Here is a 22708-nt window from a genome sequence, read left to right on the forward strand (position 1 = left end):
GAACTGAGGTCGGCGACCAGGTTTGCGTCTTCAGGGGGATGAGAATACCCGTAATTATGAGACCACGGGGCGATCGGTGGGAATTCATAGGGGCTTGTTACGTCCAAGGATCAATGGATGGCGAGATCTGGGATCTAGAGGCCTTGGAATGGAGGTACATGTCTTTTGTGTGATGCATGTACGTCTTTCTATCCCTTCTAGCTGAGTGACTTTTTGCTTATTCTAGGACTGTACTCAAAATGAAGCCAGAAGCAGAAAAATAAGATGCCAAAGTTCGATATTGTGAGGACTATCTTAAGCATTATCAACCGAGAAATCCCGATATTTCAACACAGGTGTCTTGATTAAATCGATTTCGCATCGGTTAGGTCAGTTGGTTAACGACACGATGAGAAAATTAATTACCCTTTAAGCCTCAAGCATGGGTATGAAAACAATAACTTCGATTCCATCTCTCCCACCAATTAGAGGTCTTGGTTTGCGTGCGAAGCCTCCACGCCCAGGGTAGGTGTTGATTGGGCTCGTCGTGCAGCCCCCGTGACAGCCCACTTACATTTCGTGCGGCGGCTGCGAGTATCCAACGGCAGCCTCATGGTTCAGATACCTTCACAGCTCCAAAACATTAGGCAACCGCTAGACAATCTCCCAAGTGCCATGGATCGAAACGAGGATAATGCGCAAACTAATCGGAAGTTGGATATCCAGGCACGGCATCACCGGATACACAAAGCGGGCTTCCCTTTACATTGGTGTGACACCTGCTCTTCATCGAACCCGCAGAAATTTTCCAAGACAGTCGAGCCCGAAACGGTGTTGAGTCCTAGTCAGGATGGTGTGAGTGCTCAGGGAGTGATCTCCGGAAGCCCCTCGAGCAAAGCATGCTTCACCTGCGCCAATCTGGACTGGGACAGATATTTATATCGCAGTAAAGATGGACTCGACACAGAACGTCGCTTGGAAATCAGTTCGAAGTCACTTCAGCATTCAGCAACGTCAGGCAGATGTACAGAGTGTTTGATAATATACTCAGGCATCCGTAACTTTGCTGTAACACTTACGAATGCAGAGTACAGACGCCGCCTTTTCAGTTTTGATCGATGTTATAGCGTCGAAATCATACTGAGACGGAACAAATGTCTTCGGGTCCTGGTACATGATACCATAAATGAAAGAGGCCCCTCTCAGTTCGTGCTCGCAGACGCTGGCTTTGAGCGCTTGAGCTCAATCCTTGATGGGGCTGGGGGACCATTGATCATAGAACTTGATTATTATGGGCCAAGCTGTGAGTATGTGAAAAGCTCCCGCAAATTGCAGGTTTGTTGACGTGTTTTATTTGACAGGCCATCCTCTCTCTTGGGATGCTCTCGGACCCACGAACCACATCGTATCGAAATTGACGCTACCAGTCGCATTAGGGTTCGCAAGGTGGTGGATTTCGTTCTGTAAAAAGAATCACGATCCAGCTTCATGTCGCCCAGGAGGTCGATCTCCAATTCTTCCTACCAGAGTCTTAGATGTTGGCTCGACAAGCTGCAAGGTTCGGTTGATAGAAACCCAAGGAGCGAGGGGCCGCTACATGACCATGAGCCACCGCTGGGGGGAACAAATGGTCACAACTACACAAGCGAACATTGGGGCACACCTACGAATTATCCCGTGGGCGGTGCTATCAAAGACTTATCGTGATGCCATAGACTTCACTAAGTCACTGGATTGTCGATATCTATGGATAGACTCGCTTTGCATTATCCAAGATAACAAGGACGACTGGGAGCATGAAGCGGCTAATATGGGGAATATATACTCCAAGTCTTATTTAAATATCGCTGCGAGTCAATCGGGAGAGAGAAACGATGGACTTTTCAATGAACGGTTTCGGCTGGAAGGAATGAAACTCGGCAAGTCGTCAATCGAGCCAGCCAGAGTACATGTGGGTGGGGACAGTATTCTGGTACGCCAAGCTCCATATATAGCCCATGATCACATCCTCGGAAGGGCCCACAGGGTGACAACTGGACACTCGGACATCGGAGGCTCCTTCTCTCCCCTATTCGAGCGAGCTTGGGTGTTTCAAGAACGACTGTTAGCTCCGCGCACCATCGTATTTCACCACGAGGAACTAGTATGGGAGTGTGCCAAAGCAACCTGGTGCGAATGCGGAGAAATCAATAGCTCGTCCACTCCTAGTGCAATTGGGTATGATGAACTGTATCTGAAGGGCCGGCTGACTCGTCTCAATTTTAATGCAGACGGGATCGTTTACTCCAAAGAGCATATGTTTAGCTTTTGGATGGATGCCGTTGAGCGCTACTCGCTCCTTAGCCTCACAAAGGAGTCGGATCGTCTGCCAGCACTAGCAGGCTTAGCACAACGCCTTTCAAAGCGCTTTTCGTGCCGGTATCTAGCAGGAATGTGGGAAGAAGATTTGGCAAGGAACCTATTATGGAGTCGAGATCCATGGCGAGAGACAAGGTCGTGTAACGATCTAAGCGACTACTGTACGCCAACTTGGTCGTGGACGTTTATACGGCTGAGGACAACCAGCAACAATTTTAAATCCTTCATTCGATACGACTACACTCAAGACTATTTTTTCAAAACCGATTCTAGATTTGAGCTCGTGGCCACACGTTGCGAATATTCCAACCCGTGTGACCATTTCGGGCGAGTCAAATATGCAAGTCTTGAGCTCAGAGGAGCTGTCATTGAAGTGGTCCTTAAAACTTACGAGCCAATCAAGAGCGACTTCCTGACTGCCACTATTTTGCACTTTCAAGCTGAGTCAAGTCATTTTCGAGGTGATGTCGGTATGATTCCCTACGAGTCTAGCTTTTGGAAGGTTATGTGGATAAAGGCCCACTGTTTATTGATTGGTCATTCCTGGGCTAAGAATCCAGGAAGTGACAGCTTTGGCCTTGGTCTAGTTCTTAGCAGAAAGTCTTCCGGAGCATATTTCCGTGTGGGATTGCTTGCACTTTCCAAACTCCGAAAGAGCGACTGGTTCAAGGGAGCAAGCATCAACACAGTCATTATAGAGTAGAATTAATATCCCCTTCGAGATCCTAAAACTTCCTATAATCCCACATTATGACATTTATAATACTACTTGGGCACAGACGCAAGCAGGGAACTCTAACTAATTAAAAGCTCAAAATAGCCCAATATTTCCTAATTCAGGGGTATCAACGACATCTCGAGATTAGGGCTACTCGAGTTTATTTAAAGCGTTTAATTAGTTACTTTTATAGGCTTTTAGTAAATTCCTATAGCAGCTAATTTTGGGATAAGCTTAGAGTAATAAGAAAGTAATAAGAGAGTCTCTCATCCATGAGCAAAGACAAATCCATCACACAGGAGGGATATCGTTTCCCTGATGGCCAAGACAGCCAGCTCGAATAATGTTTCCGCCATAGTAGAGAACTCCAATCGCCTGGCATTGTTCGCCATGCCCGACTTGTAAAACTGAACCGCCAGAATTTCCTGTGATGGTTGGTTACAGTTATTTGCAAGGGTGGACAAATAAAGGGACTAACCGCGGCTGGTGCGAAGAGAGTATTTCAATCTGTATTCATCCATCTCGAGATCATGAACTGCAATGGGACATTCGCTCACATGCATGGTCTATCCTTCCTCATGTTTGGGGACGTCACTCGGATATCCGACCACCTTAATCTTGGTTTCCTTGCCTTTTGTTGGAGTCTTGCCCCAAATTATGGGTCTCGCATCTTCAAATGGAGCCTGGAGGCGAAGAACAGCAATTTCGTACTTTTCATTGCTAGCAGCATAACGACCCCAATGAATTCCAGCCGATTCAGAACGCTGATACCCCATTCTGTTCTCGGGTGCGCAGCGTGCCCCTTCGTAACCAATACAGACCAGGACATCGACTGCATGGAATCTTGTTTCCTTACGGTATATGTTATGTACAGTTGTGACAACTGTCCCTCGTTGAACAACCACCCGGACCCCGTCCAATAAGATTTTTGGATCCTTGTTCTGGAACCTCATTAAGATCTCGCAGATGCCCAGTAGCAGAGGATGAGTTTGAAGTTCTCTGATTTGCAAAAGGAGGGGTCATCTTATTTGTAAATCCCGCTCTTCATGAAATCTTGTCCAGGAATATTTGTCAAAGAGACTCTCAGGGATACTATCTACAGGCTCCCCTAAACGTACAGAAGCAAGGTAGTATTTAGGGAGCAAAGGGAATGGAGCCTCTTTACCGGGTGATTCTTCACAGGGGAAAGTCCACCAGGCCACCACTGCAGGATCTTACTGAAGTCGGGAAGTGGAAGATCACTTTGCTGAAGATTTCCTAAGACAAACTTCAGTACATCAAGCGAGGTTTCCAGCGACGGCGGCAGCAAAAGAAGCTTCAAAGACAAGGCGCGGCAATTCGTCGAGACAGTTGGCGCTGGGTGAGGCAGGGCTACGCAACCATCTGTTTGTGTACCTAGCACTTACAAGTGCAATTGGACGCCTCATTCTGGAAGATAATAACATAAGAACCTCTTCAGAGCGTTACTCCGAAGCTCCAGCGCTTGCTTTAAACCATAGAGCTCATCAATTGCTTACGCACACCAAGCCTGAACATATCCGAGCACTCATTAAGATATATAGCATTATCATATATATCGCTCACCCACCACCCCAAACTCCACTCACCAGCCGTCCCTCACAAACTACCCATCCTCCCCTCCCCACCACGAACCGATTTCCTCGCCGGACTCGCAACCCGCAGAATCGGGCTCAGCTGCGACATCTCATGGACCGGCGGCGGCATTTCATAGGGGAATATCGGTTCGCCGCAGACCTCGTACGGCATCGCGCTTGGATCCGGACCGCTTGTTGGCGGCAAAGGCGAATAGCCCCACGATTAAGAATATCCTTGGTTCTGTTGCGGGTATTACTGGTAATTGTGAGTCTGAGGATACTCCTGACTAGCATGTGGCGGATATCCTCCACCTTGGTTCTGTATAGGATACATCTGCGTATGCTGGTTGCAACTAGGAGACTGCAACTGAGGGCTCGTTTGGAATTTGGGCTCGTAGATGGTGCCGGGGTTGAGGATGCTGCTCCTGCTCCACCCGCAGCTACGTCTGAACCTTCGCCCTTCTTTGATTGTCGCCGCCAGCAAAATAAGAGTAGGATGCCGACTATTGCTGCCCCGGCTACTGAGGCGACGCCGATGCCTGCTTTGGCCCCGGTAGAGAGACCACTTGCTGAGTTCTCGTTACCAGAAGACCCATCTGTTGGAGCTTGAGCTCGACCAAGCCATAGTTTGGCGACGAGGGAACCGTTGCAGTCAGGATCGCAGGAACGTCTTGAACGTGGGTCGGCTGATGATTTGGGATTACTTTGTGGGTTGCAGTGGCTCCGCATCCTTGACCCTCTTCCTCGATAGCGGAAGTACGTTTCACCACTCTCGCTTGCCCTCCCATAGCTGATACAACCACAGTCGTCGATGAAGTGATGGTCACCGTCTGATATAGCGTCTGAATATACTGTCTTTACTGGGCGAAATAGTCGTATACGGTAGCCCAAGAGGTGTAAGTTGATGTAATGGTTGCCCTAGTCTTTGGTCAGGATTTCATTGCCATCTGGTCTCTGTGCCTGCTGAGGAAACCGCGTACGTTGGGAGAATGCACCCGCTTGTTGAACAAATCGCTCCGTCGTTGCAACATCCCCCCTTCCCACCACTTTCAGAGTTACAGCAAAAGCACCAGTCTGAGCACAATACCATCCACCACTGGCTTGCGTGCAGCAGATGCCACAATCTGGACAATAGGATCCGGAATTGTTAGCAAAGCAATAGTTGTCTGCCGTACATGTTTGTCGCGGTGCCAAAGCTGCTGCATGGTTTGGAGAAAGGCTCTCTCCGGTATGAGTCGGCGTATTCTTTCCAACTTGAGGCGGCATATGAACATCTTCATTGGGAACGCGATTGGGGGCGGAACCAGCTCGGCCTCAGGTTTTGCAACCAGGCTATCCATTGAACTGGCATCTTCGTAGCTTGATAGAGAAAAGGATTCATCCGGCTCGGTGTAGCGAACGACAGTAGCAACGAGTAAGAACAGGGGGGAAAACATCATGTCGATGTCCAACAAGAGACGGGGACAATCGTTTCCGCACCGTGGACAAAAGGTCCCAAAAGAACGGCCAATTTAAGAGTCTGTTCGAATGCATATGTACTCCAACTAGGGAAGCTTCGTGGTGGGGTTAAAACCATCATCCACTGAGCTTCACCTATGCGAGCTTTGTGATGGCGCAGGAGGATCGATGCAACATGGCACGGGAGACACATCGCGGAACAACGGGGTAACGACGGGCAACTCTTGTGCAACCCTCGCAGACTGCTCTTCCCTCCTCTGATAGCCATCATGCTAATTCAATTGCATCAGAGAGATTGTTCCCGGGCTCAGATCAACAGGGCAGCCCATACATCTCCCCCAAAAGTCATCTGGATACTTAAAAAATAAATCGAATTGCAGACACGAAGAGTAAGCGAGGCACAATCAATCTTCGAGCCCATCATAGAGAATTGTGCGCCCACAACGCACTCGCGTCTGCACGGGGCTTAAATATGTCACCTAAACCGAGGCTCACCTCGTATTGATTGGCCCAGTGGGAGGTGTTCGAGAAGGAGCGCATTTGCAGGGTGCATGCAGCAAAAGAGGCGCAGCCATCTCCATGGTATTGGATAATCCAGAGCTCCAGAACGAGTTCGGCAGGGCTCGTGGAGTTTCCTCAAAACATTGTCCGAAATAGCGTGAAGCAAATGCCCATGAGTGGCAGACCCTGGAGAACAGTTGCGGGCCCCAACCGGGGCTGAGCTGCGGCAGTCCTCCCCCGAGAAGATCCTCTTGCGGCTGAGCACGTGTCTTGGGGGTATTGAAGGAAACTTTGTCGAATTATGAGTGGTTAAATTCATTTCAAAGCTTTACAATCGTACTCTACAACATTTGCGCAGCTCGAAATGTTGGTAAAGCGGCATTCGTTGCCAAGAATATTGCATAGCTCCAGTCATCGCGGAACAGTATTCGAGCTCACACAACTTACTTGACATGGCAATCAGACGTGCATCAAATGAAGGTTTGGCTCATTGTAATGGGCGTTCTTGCATTCTTCCTCGTTTCAAAATCTGAGGGCGACGTCGGCGAGAGCATACTCGGCACGCTGAGCATCATGGTTCAGATCGAGAGGTGTTCGAATGGCCCATCCGTCACTCAAAAGGGTGATGGGAGAGGTCGCGATGTTCTCCATTCCTTCTACCAGTCGTGCTGATGCTTGTTCTGAAGTCAGTTCTGTCCAATGATTTTCAATAATCACCAGAGCGGATCCCATCCCCCAGTAGATGTAGTCATCGTCGCAGGTCCTGGAACGATTGAAGAATGGAACTCCTGCATGAGATCACCCACTCCTTCCCATTGCATAGTTGGGTCGAATTCATTCATATCCAGACCCAAGTCCTGCATTGCAGAGTCCTCCAACAGCCATGGCGTTGGAGTGATGGCCACAGGATATTGTTGTGGCTGAAGCCACTGTTCTGGGTATCCTCTTTGATACCCTCCCATGCCCATATACGGAACATTCTGAGCATTGCCCAGGATATCCGTCCCAAAGTTGGTGCTCGCGCCCTCAGCCAGCGAATTTGAATCCTGCTTCATACTCTGCTCCGTGGCTTGTTTTGCAACCTCAGCTCCCCGTGCAGCACTCAGATCCATCTCCCTCTTATGCCTCGCCCTCGCAATCAGCTTCTTCATCGGCAGCCAGAGCACCCCCGGAGCCCCTTGTTCCCGGAAGTTCGTCCAGTCTTGAAATACTGAGTCCAGTACATTCCACGCCCACGTGACATTCTCATCAAAATCTCTGACGCACAATTCACTCAATAGATATGCGACAGCATGCCACTGCACAATTGTCCGAATGTACCAGTGCCATTGTTTAGTCTTCTCAACTTCCAGATTCCGGCGAAGTTCAACGATCTTGATGCTTTTGATGAAGACCTGATCCGAGGCTTCCTTGGCGCTGGATGGTTTTGAGTCGGCTTTATGAAAGGGAAGCAGGAGCATGCACTCCATTTTGTATCTGAGAAGCTGGCACATATTTTTAACGATCCAAGACATTGAGCTATCGTCGGTACAGTGGCGGACGTATCTGTCCTGCAGGTGTTGGCAGAACTCTTGGATGATAGTGTCTTCTCCCGTCGCGGTAGAGCCAATGATGCTCGGAAGTGGAGCGTTGTTGTTCCTCGCTCGTTGTAAAGTAAAGACTGCGGAGGCGAGCTCGCATGCGATGAGCGTCATTGTCATTTCTGTGAGGCCGGTACGAGGTTCTGGAGCGGTCGCGGCACTGGGGATAAGGTCGGAGTCGTTGATATTGAGCGGGAGATTGGTGTCATAAGTTCCAGCAGCAATGGAAGGCTCCGTTCCTTGTTTTTCCGAGTTCCGGAAATCAAGAACGCATAGCTGCCACCATAACCTACGTCGCATCTCGCACTCGAAAGGCGGCAGACCAAAGTGAGTGCCGTCTCGGTGCAGCCCAAGTGATTGAGCTACCGCAGTAGCGGATCTTGATAAAGCCCACCCAACACGGGACTCGTTTTGACAGCGTATAATAGTCAGATACAGCACGAAAGCCTGCAGGGTGGTGAGATCTGTGGAATCGAGGAAGCCGGCACGAGCAAGTGCTTGCTCTAATCCAAAACAATAACGATCTTGAATGAACTTTTTGTCCGACGCAAAGTTCATTTGCACTTCATCAGCAGTCATACTGTGTGTTTTTATCAGCATGAGAGAAAATTTGAAGGGGATGGGAGAGGATTACCTTGCAATAACAGCGAAATATATCCCAAATAGCAAAGCTTCTTGGCTTCTGCCCACGGAGTCAAGATCATCAGCTGCTTCTTTCATCATCTTCTCCAAAGAAGGCTTATGCAGCATCTTGAGCACCGGGTCGACCTTTTCGACATAAACTTGAAAGTAAAATGGTAGTTGAGATGGGAGCGGATGAAGCGGTCGAAGATCAACAGTAGAGGAATTGTATCTGAGGACGAAGCTCTGTTTGTTGTTTTCGGCGGGCGAGCACTCTTGGGTTTCTGGAGAAGATTCGTTATCGTCTTCTTTGTAGTCCTCGAATACCAATTGGACAAGATCATCCACCTAGGTCAGAGTCAGTGGCATACTAGAATGTACAGTGTTTCACAGATATACCTCTTCAGTTACTCGAGCCCAGAAGTTGTGCTTAACGTAACGGCGTGTCCCTTCTTCGGATATCACCAGTGTGCCAAAATCCTTCTCCATCGGCGGCGCCACGTTGCTGAGGCTTCTCAAGGTAGATGCAACACCTTCGTCTTGTCCTTCACGCCCCGCCTCCAACTTTGGTGGGGTTGTCTCTTTGTGTTCGTCGTTCGGAGGTTCGGGTTCCCTCACAACATTCTCTTCACTTTCGTGTGCTTGTCTGCTGAGCTGCTTGACGACACCTAATCGAAAGATATATTAGCCATTGTACTAAATATGCCTCGGCCTGCGAGTACCCACCTTCAAGCTTGTTCAGCCTCTTGATCAGCTCGACCTCCCGCGTACTAAGTCCGTCCGTCTTCCTTGGCTGTCTCGGCGCCCTCTTTCGCGGCGCATACTCGCAGTGGAGTCCCAGCCTCTGACAATTGGAGCAGAAAGGTTTCTTGTCGCATTTAACCTTGCGGCGCCGACAGGTTACACAACTGCCCTGTTGATGGAGGGGCAGCTTGGCCGCAGGCTCGCTCGACTGGCCTGCAAGAGGATCCTCGGGACTCGTTGTGGAAGCCATCTTCCCGATGCAGCAGACTAGATGACTGTCGGTAGCGGCGCTCCAGGTGGTTATTGTACAATTTCCATGGTGTTGTGTTGAATGGGATGTTGTTTGATTTCGGATGACCAGGGAAGGAATTAATCGAGCGGCTCGTTGCTTCGTAGGTGGATGGATGCACGGCTGCGGCGCAGGGGTTCACAACCCCGCAGAGAAGCCAAGGCCCTAGGAAAGCGAGTTATTAGTGTAGGGGCTCAAGACGTTATCTTTGGAAAAGCTCCTTAAGTTTAATATTCAACTTAATTATTATTCGCCTTGAATTACTTTCCAGTATTCAGGCGTCCAGAGCCTTGCTGCGGGAGTGCCCGGAGTTGAAGCCCCATGACCTTCACGAGGCGTAAGCACTTAAACATTTCAGTAATTAACGCACAGCTGATCGATAATCATGACGTTTGAACCGTCTAGACCCCAGCCATTTGCTAGCAAATGGGAGCGAAAGTCGACAAGAGACAAGAGGGGACAATCCTCCAGCATTAGCAAGAAAGGAATTACCAGAATCATAACACTGGCAAGGTGCAATTTCAAGAGAAGCCGCTAAACCGTTAGCGATTGTTTTGGATGCGGAAATGGGTTTAAAAGGAGCGACTTGAGGTTAACTCACCCTTCCAGGGCAGCCCCGGAAGGGTGCTTATGCAAGCAGATAATAATTGTCTTAGCCCTTCCTAAGCCCCCACAACGATTGGGTATTTGACAAGATTACTTGGCGAATAGAAAGTGCTAGAATTTCGAGGCTTCTAGGGCTCAAAGCCTTCTTAGACTTGATTACAGACCAAGTCTTGCTCAGTGCGAGAGGCTGCCTAGGGTGCCCTACTAATCAGAATAAGTGCTTTTACCTTTGACCCACAAAATGGTGGGTCTGCCCTTTAAACCAGGGGGGGTTAGTAAAGTAAGGCCTTCTTTTTCGGCTACATTTCAGTCCCCGGCGCGTGCACGTGAGATAGGCAAGAAGCACGTCCCTCCTTTGCCTTCACAACCGCTTAAGAAGTATATCCTCGCTTGCGCGATCCACGTGATATAGACCAAGGAGCCGCACCGAAGTTGCGCGCTGAAAGCGCCTAATGGGGTGCCCCTGGGCTATAAATAAGGCTCAGAACTCCCAGCAACAACCCACTCTCTAGTTCCCTTCTTGAACGACAGTTGTCGACCTGTCCAGATCCAAATTATAACCACTATCCGCAGTCAGGGCTGCCATCAAACCTCTGTTGTCCCGCAGGCCAAGGACGTATACCACTAGCCTTTCTAGTTGCTGCGATTTAGGTTTTAGATGTAATTATAGCGACAATGGCGATTTGATTCGGAAGGAAATATGATGGCAAGATTAAGTAGGCACCTGCCACACTTGAGTTCATGACGGATACGGTCAAGAAGGGCACAGAAGGCTGCGGATGCGTTGGCGCGGAATCTTTAATGGAGCTGGAGGAGATCTGTGCTGCGATCTCTGCTGCTCACTGCCCAGGCTGGTTGAAGGTGGGGACGCGGTCAATTCTGCCACCACTGAATGATTGTCCAGCCAAGACCAAAGAAAACATTTGAATTTCTTCGCAGGTAGCATACGCCTATACAAAGCCCAACACAGAACAGATCACTGAAACGAGGTTTGCTACTCTAATCGCTCCGAACCAAAAACCCCAATTTGCCACCAGACACTCTTCGCAATATTCAGCCTTCATACCTGATATTCTCAAGACGCCAAGACTCTGTCAGGCTTAATCCCAACAATTGCTGCCGGATTGATTTCCCGGTTGATAAATGTCCACAGACATAAAAGCGTTTTCCTGGAGTTGTAAATGTTCCCCCTCCGCATGCGCCACATCTCTTCTGGGACCATCGGCAGGCCCGAATCTTTGACCCAATTTGTTGGTACAGGCCCCTAGACAGGAGCAGGTTGTTGAGTTCTGAAATTGAGGACGCAATTTTAATCTGTACTTGCCAAAAGAACCTGTCGAAAGTTGTGGATTTTCCCGAGAATTTTTGGGGCGGTGATGTGGTGCTTGAGAACTAGTGGATGAAGTCTCTCTTCTGCCCAGTACCTTCCCCAGTATGTCAGCTAGAATATTGCAAGATAAACATGAAAGTACCCACTAGTAATCCAGCGGATCGAGTATATCACTCTCATCTTCGTAGTCATCATCGTCATCATTGTCTATCGCCTCTCTTTTGTCCTTCGCCCTCATCTCTTCCAGTTGTTCCATCCAAGCATTAATCTTTCGAATGCAGGAAGTACGAGAATTGGGCTCTTCACTACTCGACTCAAGCATTTCAATCACCTTCTTGAAGAACAATTTCCCCTCATTGTATCGACTCTGGTTTGCATAACGGAACCCAACTTCCTCGCAGCAGTTCATAGTGTAGTGGTGTGTAAGTCCATACATCTGTGCCTGGAGAAGATATTCCTTTTTACGCCAACAGACTGCTCCACGGTGGCGACCAGTCTCGTCCAATATATCCGCAAGCTCACACACTAACCGCCTATTCATGGATGGCGTCATGTAATTTGGGTGATATTTTAAAAGGCCTCGAAGTATTTTCTCGCTGCTTTCGAATCGTTTCTGATGCCTGTAGGTGCAAGCTCTTTGGTAGTGATATACAAAAGCAGCCCAACACCTTAACCTGGTCGCATCGGCTAGCAAATTATGTGCGAACTCCAGCACGTTTTCGCTTTCGTCATGTCTCCTATCCTCCCTCAATGATCCAGCAAGCTGAGCCACGCCCCAGAGGGTATTAAATTGGTTTTTGCAAAAATCCCCTGAATCCTTTGCTGTCTCAAGCCGGAAGTGTAGTGAGGCCTCCAACAGTTGTTGAGCCTCGCCATGTCTCTCGACCAGTTCCAAACTGGCTCCTAGACCCTCCAAAGCAAAAATCGTTTCCGGATGTCTCATTCCAAGAGAAATTAGACGTATTTGAAGTACTTGCCGACGGATAGCTTCTTCCTCTACCGGAAAGCCTAGCCGTCCCAGTAGTTCTGCGTTTAATTCTCTTGACCTAACAGAGACGTCGTGATTAGCGCTGAATACCCGCTCGATAGTGCCATGCAAACCCTGCTGAAGTTGATGCGCTTCTTTGTATCGACTTTGACATCGGAGGCACTGGGCAACTTGCAGACAAGCCCACAAAGTTTGGTGCGGCTTGTACCAATTCACGAGTTTTTTCGCCCTAACCACGCCCCGAAACCAAGTCTCTGCAGTATCATAACTGTCTTGGTAGTACAACTCCTCTGCTCTGGCCCCCATAGCCTCCATGAGATGAATTATTTCAGTGTCTTGCATGTGTTTCAACTTTTGAAGTTTAATTTTGCATTCCAACTCTGATAACTTGGACTTGAGTGAGCGGCTCGGAAAAAACCACTGTCGGCGGACAACAAAAGGCTGTCTGGAGGATGTAGGAAACGGATACAATTCGAACTGTAGATTAAAGTGCGACGATTTATCAAAGTCTCCAAGAGTCTGAAAATTCTTTGTTGAATTTGACAGCCTCGTCGACCATGACTGCCTCCTGGATATAATGTTCTCTTCTTGAGCCGAGTCACATCTACCACATAGGTCCATTAAATCGCTCCCCGAGATATCGTCGGTGCCGAGATTATCGGAAGCCAAATTCAGAAGTGTGATATCACACTCTTCAATAGTCAAAGCTCCAATCAATTCGGTGAGACCCGGCGATCCGATAACATCCACGGCGTTCCAGTCGAATGAATTATCGTTATAACGAAAAACTGAGACGCTCGGCGATTCTTGAACTTGTAGATCCAACTCGCTTTGCTTTTCATAGTTTGGGGTTTGTGTGGTGGGCACTGGTTTTTCCGAGTCTTGGTTCGCCGGTCTAAAGTTCAGTTCAAACGGCACATGGCTTGCTTTATAATAAATATTAGCAAGATACACCAAATCCGAGTTGAAGCAAAACCTACCTGGATCATATGCTATCTCATTGTTTTCAACCAAAGACTCCTCAGAGGTGACCTTCTCCAATCGCATCCATCGATTCAACTTCGCCGCATCAAGTGTCCGCCCTCTCAGCGTCTGCGCCTCAATTTCCACTTTTCCCAGTTCAGGGCCAAGATGCTCAATAATTGCGCGTCTTTCATTCTTCTTCACGTTCTTCTCAAATCCCCACTGAGAAATTCGGTAAAGGAGTTGCTTCTTCCTATCCACATGTCAGTCCTCAAGTCGACCACCAGAGATACGTGCTTACGTGGGCCTGAACCCATGGTGCTCTTCCAGGTATTTGGAGAGTTGTCTGAGTGTCTGTCCTTGATCTAGGTACAGTTCTCGAACCGTCGGCTTCAAGTCATTCCAATTCTTTTTGGCAATGCCCTGGGGCTTCGAACTTTTTCGATCGAGGGTATCGCTAAGGTGCAAGGCTGCGGGAACGTCGTTCTGAAGTCGCGCGTTTTCCATCCTGAATAAGTTGAATAGGTGAGTCGTGTTTGCTTGGCCACGTGCTCTCGGAGTTCTCTTGGACTCGCTCAGTCATATCGAGAGGGTGATAGTCTCGGAGCTATATAGCAGTTGAGAATCTTTATCTGCGCCTGGCGCCCAAGGTGCGATTCGCTGAACAAAAGTCCAATGCAGCGCCGCCACGGGACAATGTCACAGCTGGCTACAGGCAGGCAATTGGCTCCAGCAAAAGTCCTGCGCAAGAACGCCACAATATGCACTGTGAGCCGGCGGTTTTGCCCCGCCTGGGTATCGGCAAGGTCATTCGCTAAAACAAAAGAGCAACGCCACACAATGCCTTGGAATACAATTGGCTGAACAAAAGTCCAATGCATCAATACCTGTGAAATCAGGTTGTTTTATTTACTGTGCGTAAGTTGCCTTAATTTGATTGCTTTACTGTCCTGACGCAAAGCTGCCCATTTCTCCAACTCCAATGACGTTAACATTGGATCTGAATCAGACAACACTTAGACTCGTGACCATTTCATCGAGATGCATTTCTCCCGCAACTCGTTGGCGATATCGGGTAGAATTCACGGCCTTATCTCATATTCCTCCTGAATCTGATTGAGAATTATGAGCCACGCAGCCTTCGGAAGCTTCAACACATCAACAAAAGAATAAAAAGGGAGTGGAACGGATGAGAGACTCCACAAAGTTGAGTCTAAAAAGCTAAATTCATGCCCCAAGATTATTGCAAAGGCGGGGGGGGGGCGGCTTTGAAAACCCGCCATTTCGCCAGTGCAAGGAACACCAAAATTTCTTAGTTTGGAAAATTGCGCATTACAACGCCACCACCTCCCAATGCTTTATATTAAGTATTATGAGATACGGAAGAAGCACAAGTATCTTTTATCGTGCTGTAGTGATTATTAACTTCTGGGGGGATTTATTACGACTTTTTGAATGCGAGGGAATGATTCTAAATGGTCCCGCTTAGCGAAATGGACGGTTTTCCAAGCCATCCCTTTCGTACTCACGGTGCTTCAGTACAGGGGTTCGCTAAAGCTTTAGCGATTGTTACCCTGGGGATGCGCTTTGACCCCGACACGTCCCCCAAAATTCTCGACGCGTCTCCCAAAATTTTCCCTTCTCCTGTCTCCAACTAAGAAGCGACCGATCCTCAATCATGGCCGGTTTACCCACGGGCGACATTCTCTCCGGTGCAGAGTCGCAATTGCTGCGTACCTTCTGCACCTCCATGTCCTACACTGACGATGATCTCGACGACTACGCCCGCCTGCTGCAGACCGGCCCACTCGAGGCCATCCGTAGCGACTTCGACCAAAGAGTCGAAACCAGCGGCATAGACGCAGCCCGACAGTCCCTCCTCGACCTCGCATACGGCCCCACGAAAATCCCCCTCTACAACTACATCCTGCAGCTCACCATTCTCGTCCTCCATCGCCGATCAATGTACCTGTCCTATTTCCGATTCCTCGCCCTCGAAGCCAAGGTCCCCGTCGACTCTGCCGATCTCAGTGGGAACACGACACTCATGTATTCGATCTCCACAAAACCATATTTGGACACCGAAGTCGCGGAGATCTTGCTGCAGGCTGGCGCGGATATCAATCATCGAAATCGATATGGATCTGTGGCTGCTCACGACATCGTGATGGCAATGGACTATTCACCGGCTGGCAAGAAGAAGGTCGTTGATGCTCTGAGGTTCTTTCTTGAGAATGGGGGAGATATAAATATTGCGGATGGCGATGGGGTCACTGCTAAGAGGATTGGAACACCCGTTCAGAGACTGATTCCTGAGTTGGGGCCGTTACTGAATGGTGGAGGTGGAAGTGGAAATGCAAGCGCGGCAACTAAGGCAAAGAAGGTTGGCAGGAATGATCCCTGTAGCTGTGGAAGCAAGAAGAAGTACAAAGTGTGCTGTGGCAAGGTTTAGGCTGGGAAGGGGGAAGACCCTTTCCAGGTCCCAGCAACACCCGAAGTCCACACTTGTACCAGCGCGATGCCGAACATTTTTGGCTTGACCACAAGGCCTGGCCTCGCATATGGTCGAGAAATATCGGAACATCTAGGTCTTAGGCTTAAACTCGTCCCTGATTTCCCAGGATCTCAGGTGCTTGGGGCGAATTTCACGCAAATAAGCCAAATGAAGGGAAATCCACTCTTGGAAAGGTCTTTGGTCTCTATTTATGACTTCGTATTCCTGAAGTCTGCGTTTGACAACGAAGAAAGAGTTATTGAAGATCCGATTTGCCAATGAAGCATGGCAAGTGTTAGCACCGCCGGTTTGTCCCTCTCCCCTTCCTCGTCGCCTCGTACTTCTGCCAAAGTTCTCTGACTTGCCCCTCCGCTCCTTCCTTGGCTGTTGTGATGAGAGTGAGTTGTGATCTAGTGAAACCTTCCTAGATGGCTATATGTTCCTCTATGGTTACAGTTGATGACTGTTGCGAACTAAATGTTGAGTCTTCAACCAATGAGGGTATCCCCGCTCAAGAACACCTTCTCCTTTCAACCACAACATCAATTTGTGTTCTTCCCAACTCCTCCCTCCCTTCATTTGATCCCATACAACAACTGAACGGCATCATCGTTCATCAACATCCATCCAACCACCAACACCTTCCGTTCATGCTATAGGTCAAAGTATCTTAACCTGCTCCAAGTTCGCACATCACCTTCATTCTATCATTACACACCAAAGCAAACACTACTTCTCAAACACCTCGCAAGGTTGGTGCTTCGCCCTCACTGTCAACCTGAGCTCTCCAAAGTCCATCCAACCAGCTTGCAGTCCTCCAACCACCTTTATCGCACCTCAGAACCCTTTCTTCTGCAACAACCAAAGTCAAGCCACAAGTCAGCTTCCCGCCCTCCCACACACCAGCTGATTCAATCTTACTCATTACAAGGATTCGCTATGCAATTCGCTAGGCCTCTCTTCACCCTTCTCAATTTTCTCACCATCTTCACCCTCGGCATCGCCCTTCCTCTCACCAACAAGATGTCCACCACCACCAATGTTGCCATCACAAACTCAACAGTCATCCACCGCCTCGGCTCCCGCGATGTTGTCTGCAAACCAGTGGCGGCGCACACTATATCGGCGAGGAAATGCCACGTCTTCTCGCTTGCCTACGAAGAAGACGGCACCAACTTCATCGCCGGCTTTGATTCCGGATGCACGCCAATCTCAACAATCAAGAACGCACCAACGAACGTCAAACAACTCGTGGATATCGGACACAAAACACAGAAGGCGATAGTCTGGTTCTACGACTGGAAAAACGTCCCGAGAGTGCGGTTCATTGCGAAGGATGGATCGCTTGGGAACTATGGTTCTGGGGTTCCGGACACGTTTCATTGCGAGAAGGGGAATAATGATGATACGGGGTTGTATTGCATTACCCAGTTCCCGTGCTAGGATTACGCGTGGAATTGCACCCGCTGTTGGGCTTGAAACGGAGCTACAGTGTGAGTTCGCTGCATATCGCCTCAGCGGCCGGCGTGGGAATTTGTGTGGGAAACACTATCTATATCTTGCGAATAGTTCTGCTCATTTACGAGTCGACGGCGTTTTTCGTTGCTTTTGAGTTCTCGCGGAACATGGAGAGTTGGGCAAGGGCCTGGTGGGCGAAGACTATAGAAGACTTACTGCGTTGGGTTGAATTATAATACATGGACTGACTTTTAACATTCGATCGTGCACGACCGTTGACTGAATTTATTTCATTTCATCGACTTCTCCAACGCTGCCGTTATTCATTTGCTTTCCCACTTTCTTTCCTGCCAGCCCCCAATGACTCAACCTGGAGGGTTGAACAGCGGTAGAACATATGCCAATAACACACCTTTTTGAATCTATACAGCCCGTATTCTTATTACTGAGACATAAACTACCAGCTCTTAATTATATCTCACATATGAGACTAGGTAGTAAGAAGCTGATGGCATTAATGAAGCCTGGAGTGAAGTATGTCTCTTGGTCACGTGACTTTATTTACTTCATTTGAAAATATTACCAGAAGCATAAGACATACTTATAGGAGGCTGGATATAGAATTATGAATACTATTTCCCATCATTTTTGGATACTTTCAAAGATTAAGGATTAGGTCCTCCGATCAATCCCATCTCCGCTGGTACCCCGCCCCCTTTTGCAGTCAAGATCGCTAAGCGAGCACAGCCAATTGTGGTAAAATCACAATATCCCACCGACTCCAATCGATACACTTAAATGATGGATCTCTCGGCAATTGAAGGAATCAGGGAATGCGTGTGACAGTGTCTACTCCACCAGACCTCTACAAGGCTACTGCTACAACAGGCTAAGCAATTACAAGGATTCCGCGCCCACTCAGCTGCAACGCCACCGTTGGATTTGAAGGTTCTAAGGCCTGTTGATTCTTGGCATTTGCGACAGCTATCTGTATACAGAGAGAGAGATGCCAGTCCGAGATATTTCAGCTTAAAAGCCAATCTGGGATCTTCACCCTTAAAGTTATTTGTTCTAGCTGGTAAAGGCAATTACAAAGGACACCAGCAAACCGGAGCAGCCTTACCATTTATGCTTCGAGAACTGTAAGATTTTGAAACTTCGTTCTTGTGTGTAGCCGGCCAATGAAAGAGTTAGTTATGCATCTACTTCCACAACGATGGTTTTACTTCGCATCGAAATCACAACGCCTTTCCTCCACCCCACAACATTCTGCATATTATCTCTGATAGGAGCAGCCCTCTCGCTCCCAGTCCTCAGTTCCACACCAGCGGTTCCGATTCCCTATCCAACCCTCAGCTTCCAGCCCGCGCTCCCGTCATCCCCACCAAACTCTTCCTTCATCGAAGCCCCCACAGTACCACCATCCTCGCCTTCCATTCCGGCGGCGCTGTCCCCTCAGTCTGGGTTACCCATTACACTCACCTCCACCTACGCACCAGTCCTATTTGGCGGATGCACCAGCACACCCGACGTCTGCGGCCCACACATGAAGATCAACAACGACCACATCGCTCTCAGCACCACCTTTTCCCTCCATATCGACAGCGTCTTCGCCGGAATCTTCAACCTGCTAAGCCATTCACTCAAATGGGGGCTGAATCCCATGGTGGGTTAGCAAGCTAAACTTGTCTAGGGGGCTTTTGGACTCGAGACTCCGGCTATTGATTGTGCGATGGGTGATAGAGGGCACGCTGCGGATTCACATGCGGCGGTTCACGGTTATATTACGGGAACGTGTTTCAAATATTAGAGTAAGGTAAATTGGGAGGACTGGATTCCAGCTTTGGAGGTTCTCAACGTCAGGGCTAAAGCTGGGAATGAGTTTCCTGGACACCTGGAAATGTGCAGATGAGCTATACCCGAGGCTATATAAGGGAAGCATTGATTCGCTATCGTTTTGTTACCGTGGAACTTCGTTCAAGGTGCATGTTTGCCAGGCAGAAGCTTGAATGGAGGAGTTGGAATGACATTTGGGGATGGACACGGGAGGATGCAGGTACAGAGAGAATCGCATTTCAGCAAGCCTCGTTCGCATCAAGGTAAAACGAATGAGATTTCTAGAACAAAATCATGAAATTCTGCTGTGGAATTTCAAGTAGTGAATTAAAGTGAGGATTTGGTCCGATTGCCGCCTTAGCTGTAAGAGGGGATTAGCGTCGGTCCTAGGCTCCCCCGCTACCCAGCGCCATCGTTTTTCATCAACGTAGATCTTTCTAGCCAGAGGATTTGTTCGACAACTTCAAATCCTCAAGTCAATCCACAAACTCTTTGTAGACTTGCTTCAGGTAAGCAGAGGGTTCAATCCGGGGCACACCTCCAACACAACGCACAAACCCACGATAATCCCAGGTGGCGGGATGAACAGCGACCGGACAATGACGAACAAGGTGGTACACAAGGAGGCTTCAAGAAATGCGACAGGAGCCTCTGTGCTCCCACCATCTGCACCAACATATCAAGTGCCAGCAATCACCGTTTCGTCTGCCGAAAAAGGAATCCTTTGGCAGGAGCCACTGGTAGGAGATTCTCAAGAAACAGAACCAGAAAGTGCGTACCATTTCTTCTTTTCTGCGAAGGTCATAGCTCCGAGCCCGAAACATCCATCAACTCCGTTGTGCAGAGCTTGCTAACGCTATGTGCAGACGTGAAGAACTACCTCGGCATCCGGATCCTCATCACCATTGTTACGACCTTTGTCCTGATCTCCATTATTCCCATCATGCTCATCGACCTCCTGCCTTCCCCAGAAGTTGCGCTTCCTCTTTCCAATACTTCCTCGGACTCTGACATTGTCCACCGTTCGTTTCCGCTCGACTCTCGGTCCGGGAATTCTAAATGGAACTACGCCAAGCTCTGCGAACCTCGAGAGGGCAAATGCCAATTCGGAACTTACTCCACAAAGCACCACCCAAGTAATAGGACGCTGTTGTGGCTTGATGAAGGGTGCGAGAAGAGGCATTTCAAGGCATACTGTCCGCGGTGCCCCGAGAAAAAGACGTGGGTTCTTGACACTGCTCAGCTTCATGGATCCGTCTCCTCTCCGGGCACTCCCTTCTTCCCATTCCAGCTGCTTGTAAAATTTCCCCATCCGGACAATTTCACTGATATTCCATCCATCATTTATTACGATGAAGAGTCTTCTCGGCATGGTAAGATGGTTGGCAGTTGGTACAGTCCTGATTCGGATCTTGAGTTCTTCTCTCTGCTCTGGTTTGACTGTTTCGCGGGACTTGATGTAAAATGACCACCGAGGTACGTTGCGACATGATGGAGAACCTACGAATTCTACATATTTCATGTTGATTGAGCATTTGCTAATCTGGGGGAGTGGACAGAATGGAGGTATCATGGGTGGAAACTGGGGGTCGTGGTGCGGGTTACATAGGTGGTGTTCATGATGCCATGTTTGCATTTGCATTTGCACAGAAGTTGCTAGAATTGACTTTGCGACGGCGACGGCGACTTTGGCAATATGGCTTTCATGACATCGAAAATGCCAAAAGATTAACACAGCGATTTCCATCAATTCTTTTGACCTTTGCCTTATGCTCTTACGGCTATTAAATCTCAATAACCCTTAAGCGCGTCTGAGATCCCGTTCGATTATCAGAAACACTTTTAGACTCATTCTTTTAGTTGCTCCCAAGCCAGTAGGTACATTGTGGCGGGCCGCCGCTTTCTCAAACTCGGAAAAGGGGAAGAGTCACGGGTTGCTCTGAGTACACAATCGACCGGGCATACTTCTTAAACCAACCTCTCGCCAAGCGCTGAGGTCTCCACTCTATTTATCTAAGCCGCCGAGGTGATTTTCCCTTTCCTCGGACCACACCTTTACCTGCTACGAAGATACCAAGCTCAAATCAGTACTCGAACACCAAGAGCAAGACTTCAACTTTCTGATAGATACCAGTCCTGTCTGAATTCATGTTTCGAATCTCCCTTGAATTCAAGGCCTCACCCACTAAGACGACAGAGGATAAGGTTGTTGGTTATAGACCCCAAAAACTTTTATTACGATAATCACTCACCAAATTCTCTCAAATTGTGGAGCTCCTCGCGTCCGTAGGAGTTCTCGCATGCGTGGGACATTGTGAACATCAAATCTTTCCAAAGGAGCAACCGCCTAATACATGGCTTGTCGGGAATGGAAATTAAACCTCTCACGAAAGAGAAAATATTGGCAAATATGGCGCCTGCGTAAGAACTCCACCTCTTCCAATGGGAAGTAGTTCCTTCCAGAATATCCACCAAGTCTGCAGGTTACTCCAGGAGAGATATGATGTCGAATTTCCCACTGAAGAATGCTGCCTTTGAGTACACATTTCAGAAGAGGTCAATAAGGATTTTGGACTCAAGCTCCTCGAATACCTATGTGCGTTCCTCTGGGCCATGGAGTTCCAGCAGGACCAGTTCCACCCTGTTGACATAACATGGGATCAACTGACCGACGGTCGCTCTAAAAGATGACAATCCTTTCGCGGAGTGTGGAATGATCTGTCGAGACAGTATCAGATGCAATTGAAAGAATTCTAGCCTGTAAAACTAAAACGAAGCCATCGAGTTGATGAGCCACACAGACATTCAGGGCGATCAGAAGTACGAACCCCTCTCCTTGGAGACCCATATCTAGTGGGACAACAGGGGCGCAGCCGGCCACCCAATCTATCTTCACCAAGGAACCTTGGACGGTGACCGTGTCACGAATTAGGTGCGAGTCTGATTGGGAATTATCCGTTTCTCAACGACTTTGATGCCGCCTTCACCACTTGTTTTGAATACCTTATTAAAAGCGTACCTTGCTGCAAGGGCTGTTCTCTGGAAGGGTTTCTAGCTGATATCGGACTTTCAGTGCTGGTTGAGTTCTATAAACCACAGTTTGACGAGCATGCAAAGCTCACTGAAAAATCTGACAAGCAGATCAAGTGATCCATCATCAACGGTTCATGGGCGCCTATCCTCCCTTACT

General features: G+C 48.6%; 7 protein-coding genes across 7 annotated transcripts; 4 read left to right on the plus strand and 3 right to left on the minus strand.

The window, feature by feature from the left end:
• Positions 1–1441: 1441 nt before the first annotated feature.
• On the plus strand, positions 1442–2530 carry K444DRAFT_488207 (HET-domain-containing protein; the record flags this gene model as incomplete). Its single annotated transcript, XM_024873158.1, has 1 exon — positions 1442–2530. A coding segment is annotated over one exon (1089 nt), but the record flags the coding sequence as incomplete, so codon positions are not given.
• Positions 2531–4623: 2093 nt separating this feature from the next.
• On the minus strand, positions 4624–5883 carry K444DRAFT_128769 (uncharacterized protein). The gene is made up of 2 exons (XM_024870435.1): positions 5631–5883; positions 4624–5568 (listed from the first exon to the last, which is right to left on the minus strand). The coding sequence occupies exons 1-2, from the start codon at positions 5679–5681 to the stop codon at positions 4747–4749; spliced, it is 873 nt and encodes a 290-aa protein (XP_024731292.1). The 5' UTR covers positions 5682–5883; the 3' UTR covers positions 4624–4746.
• Positions 5884–7322: 1439 nt separating this feature from the next.
• K444DRAFT_539815 (uncharacterized protein) lies at positions 7323–9804 on the minus strand (the record flags this gene model as incomplete). The annotated part of the gene is made up of 4 exons (XM_024875665.1): positions 7323–8769; positions 8824–9158; positions 9210–9478; positions 9537–9804. The coding sequence occupies 4 exons, from the start codon at positions 9802–9804 to the stop codon at positions 7323–7325; spliced, it is 2319 nt and encodes a 772-aa protein (XP_024731293.1).
• A 1578-nt stretch (positions 9805–11382) lies between these two features.
• K444DRAFT_667470 (uncharacterized protein) lies at positions 11383–14334 on the minus strand. The gene is made up of 4 exons (XM_024887299.1): positions 14032–14334; positions 13748–13983; positions 11926–13693; positions 11383–11873 (listed from the first exon to the last, which is right to left on the minus strand). Coding segments are annotated over exons 1-4 (2211 nt in total). The 5' UTR covers positions 14238–14334; the 3' UTR covers positions 11383–11872.
• A 1009-nt stretch (positions 14335–15343) lies between these two features.
• Positions 15344–16596, plus strand: K444DRAFT_618220 (uncharacterized protein). Its single transcript, XM_024881271.1, has one exon. It carries the CDS (start codon positions 15409–15411, stop codon positions 16180–16182), a length of 774 nt encoding a protein of 257 aa, XP_024731295.1. The 5' UTR covers positions 15344–15408; the 3' UTR covers positions 16183–16596.
• Positions 16597–18845: 2249 nt separating this feature from the next.
• Positions 18846–19633, plus strand: K444DRAFT_128816 (uncharacterized protein). Its single transcript, XM_024870436.1, has one exon. It carries the CDS (start codon positions 18899–18901, stop codon positions 19355–19357), a length of 459 nt encoding a protein of 152 aa, XP_024731296.1. The 5' UTR covers positions 18846–18898; the 3' UTR covers positions 19358–19633.
• Positions 19634–19961: 328 nt separating this feature from the next.
• On the plus strand, positions 19962–21328 carry K444DRAFT_667473 (uncharacterized protein). Its single transcript, XM_024887300.1, has 3 exons — positions 19962–20289; positions 20385–20994; positions 21071–21328. The coding sequence occupies exons 1-2, from the start codon at positions 20100–20102 to the stop codon at positions 20984–20986; spliced, it is 792 nt and encodes a 263-aa protein (XP_024731297.1). The 5' UTR covers positions 19962–20099; the 3' UTR covers positions 20987–20994; positions 21071–21328.
• Positions 21329–22708: the final 1380 nt, after the last annotated feature.

Source organism: Hyaloscypha bicolor (genome assembly GCF_002865645.1).
Source record: "Hyaloscypha bicolor E unplaced genomic scaffold K444scaffold_135, whole genome shotgun sequence".
Taxonomy (NCBI): Eukaryota; Fungi; Ascomycota; class Leotiomycetes; order Helotiales; family Hyaloscyphaceae; genus Hyaloscypha; species Hyaloscypha bicolor.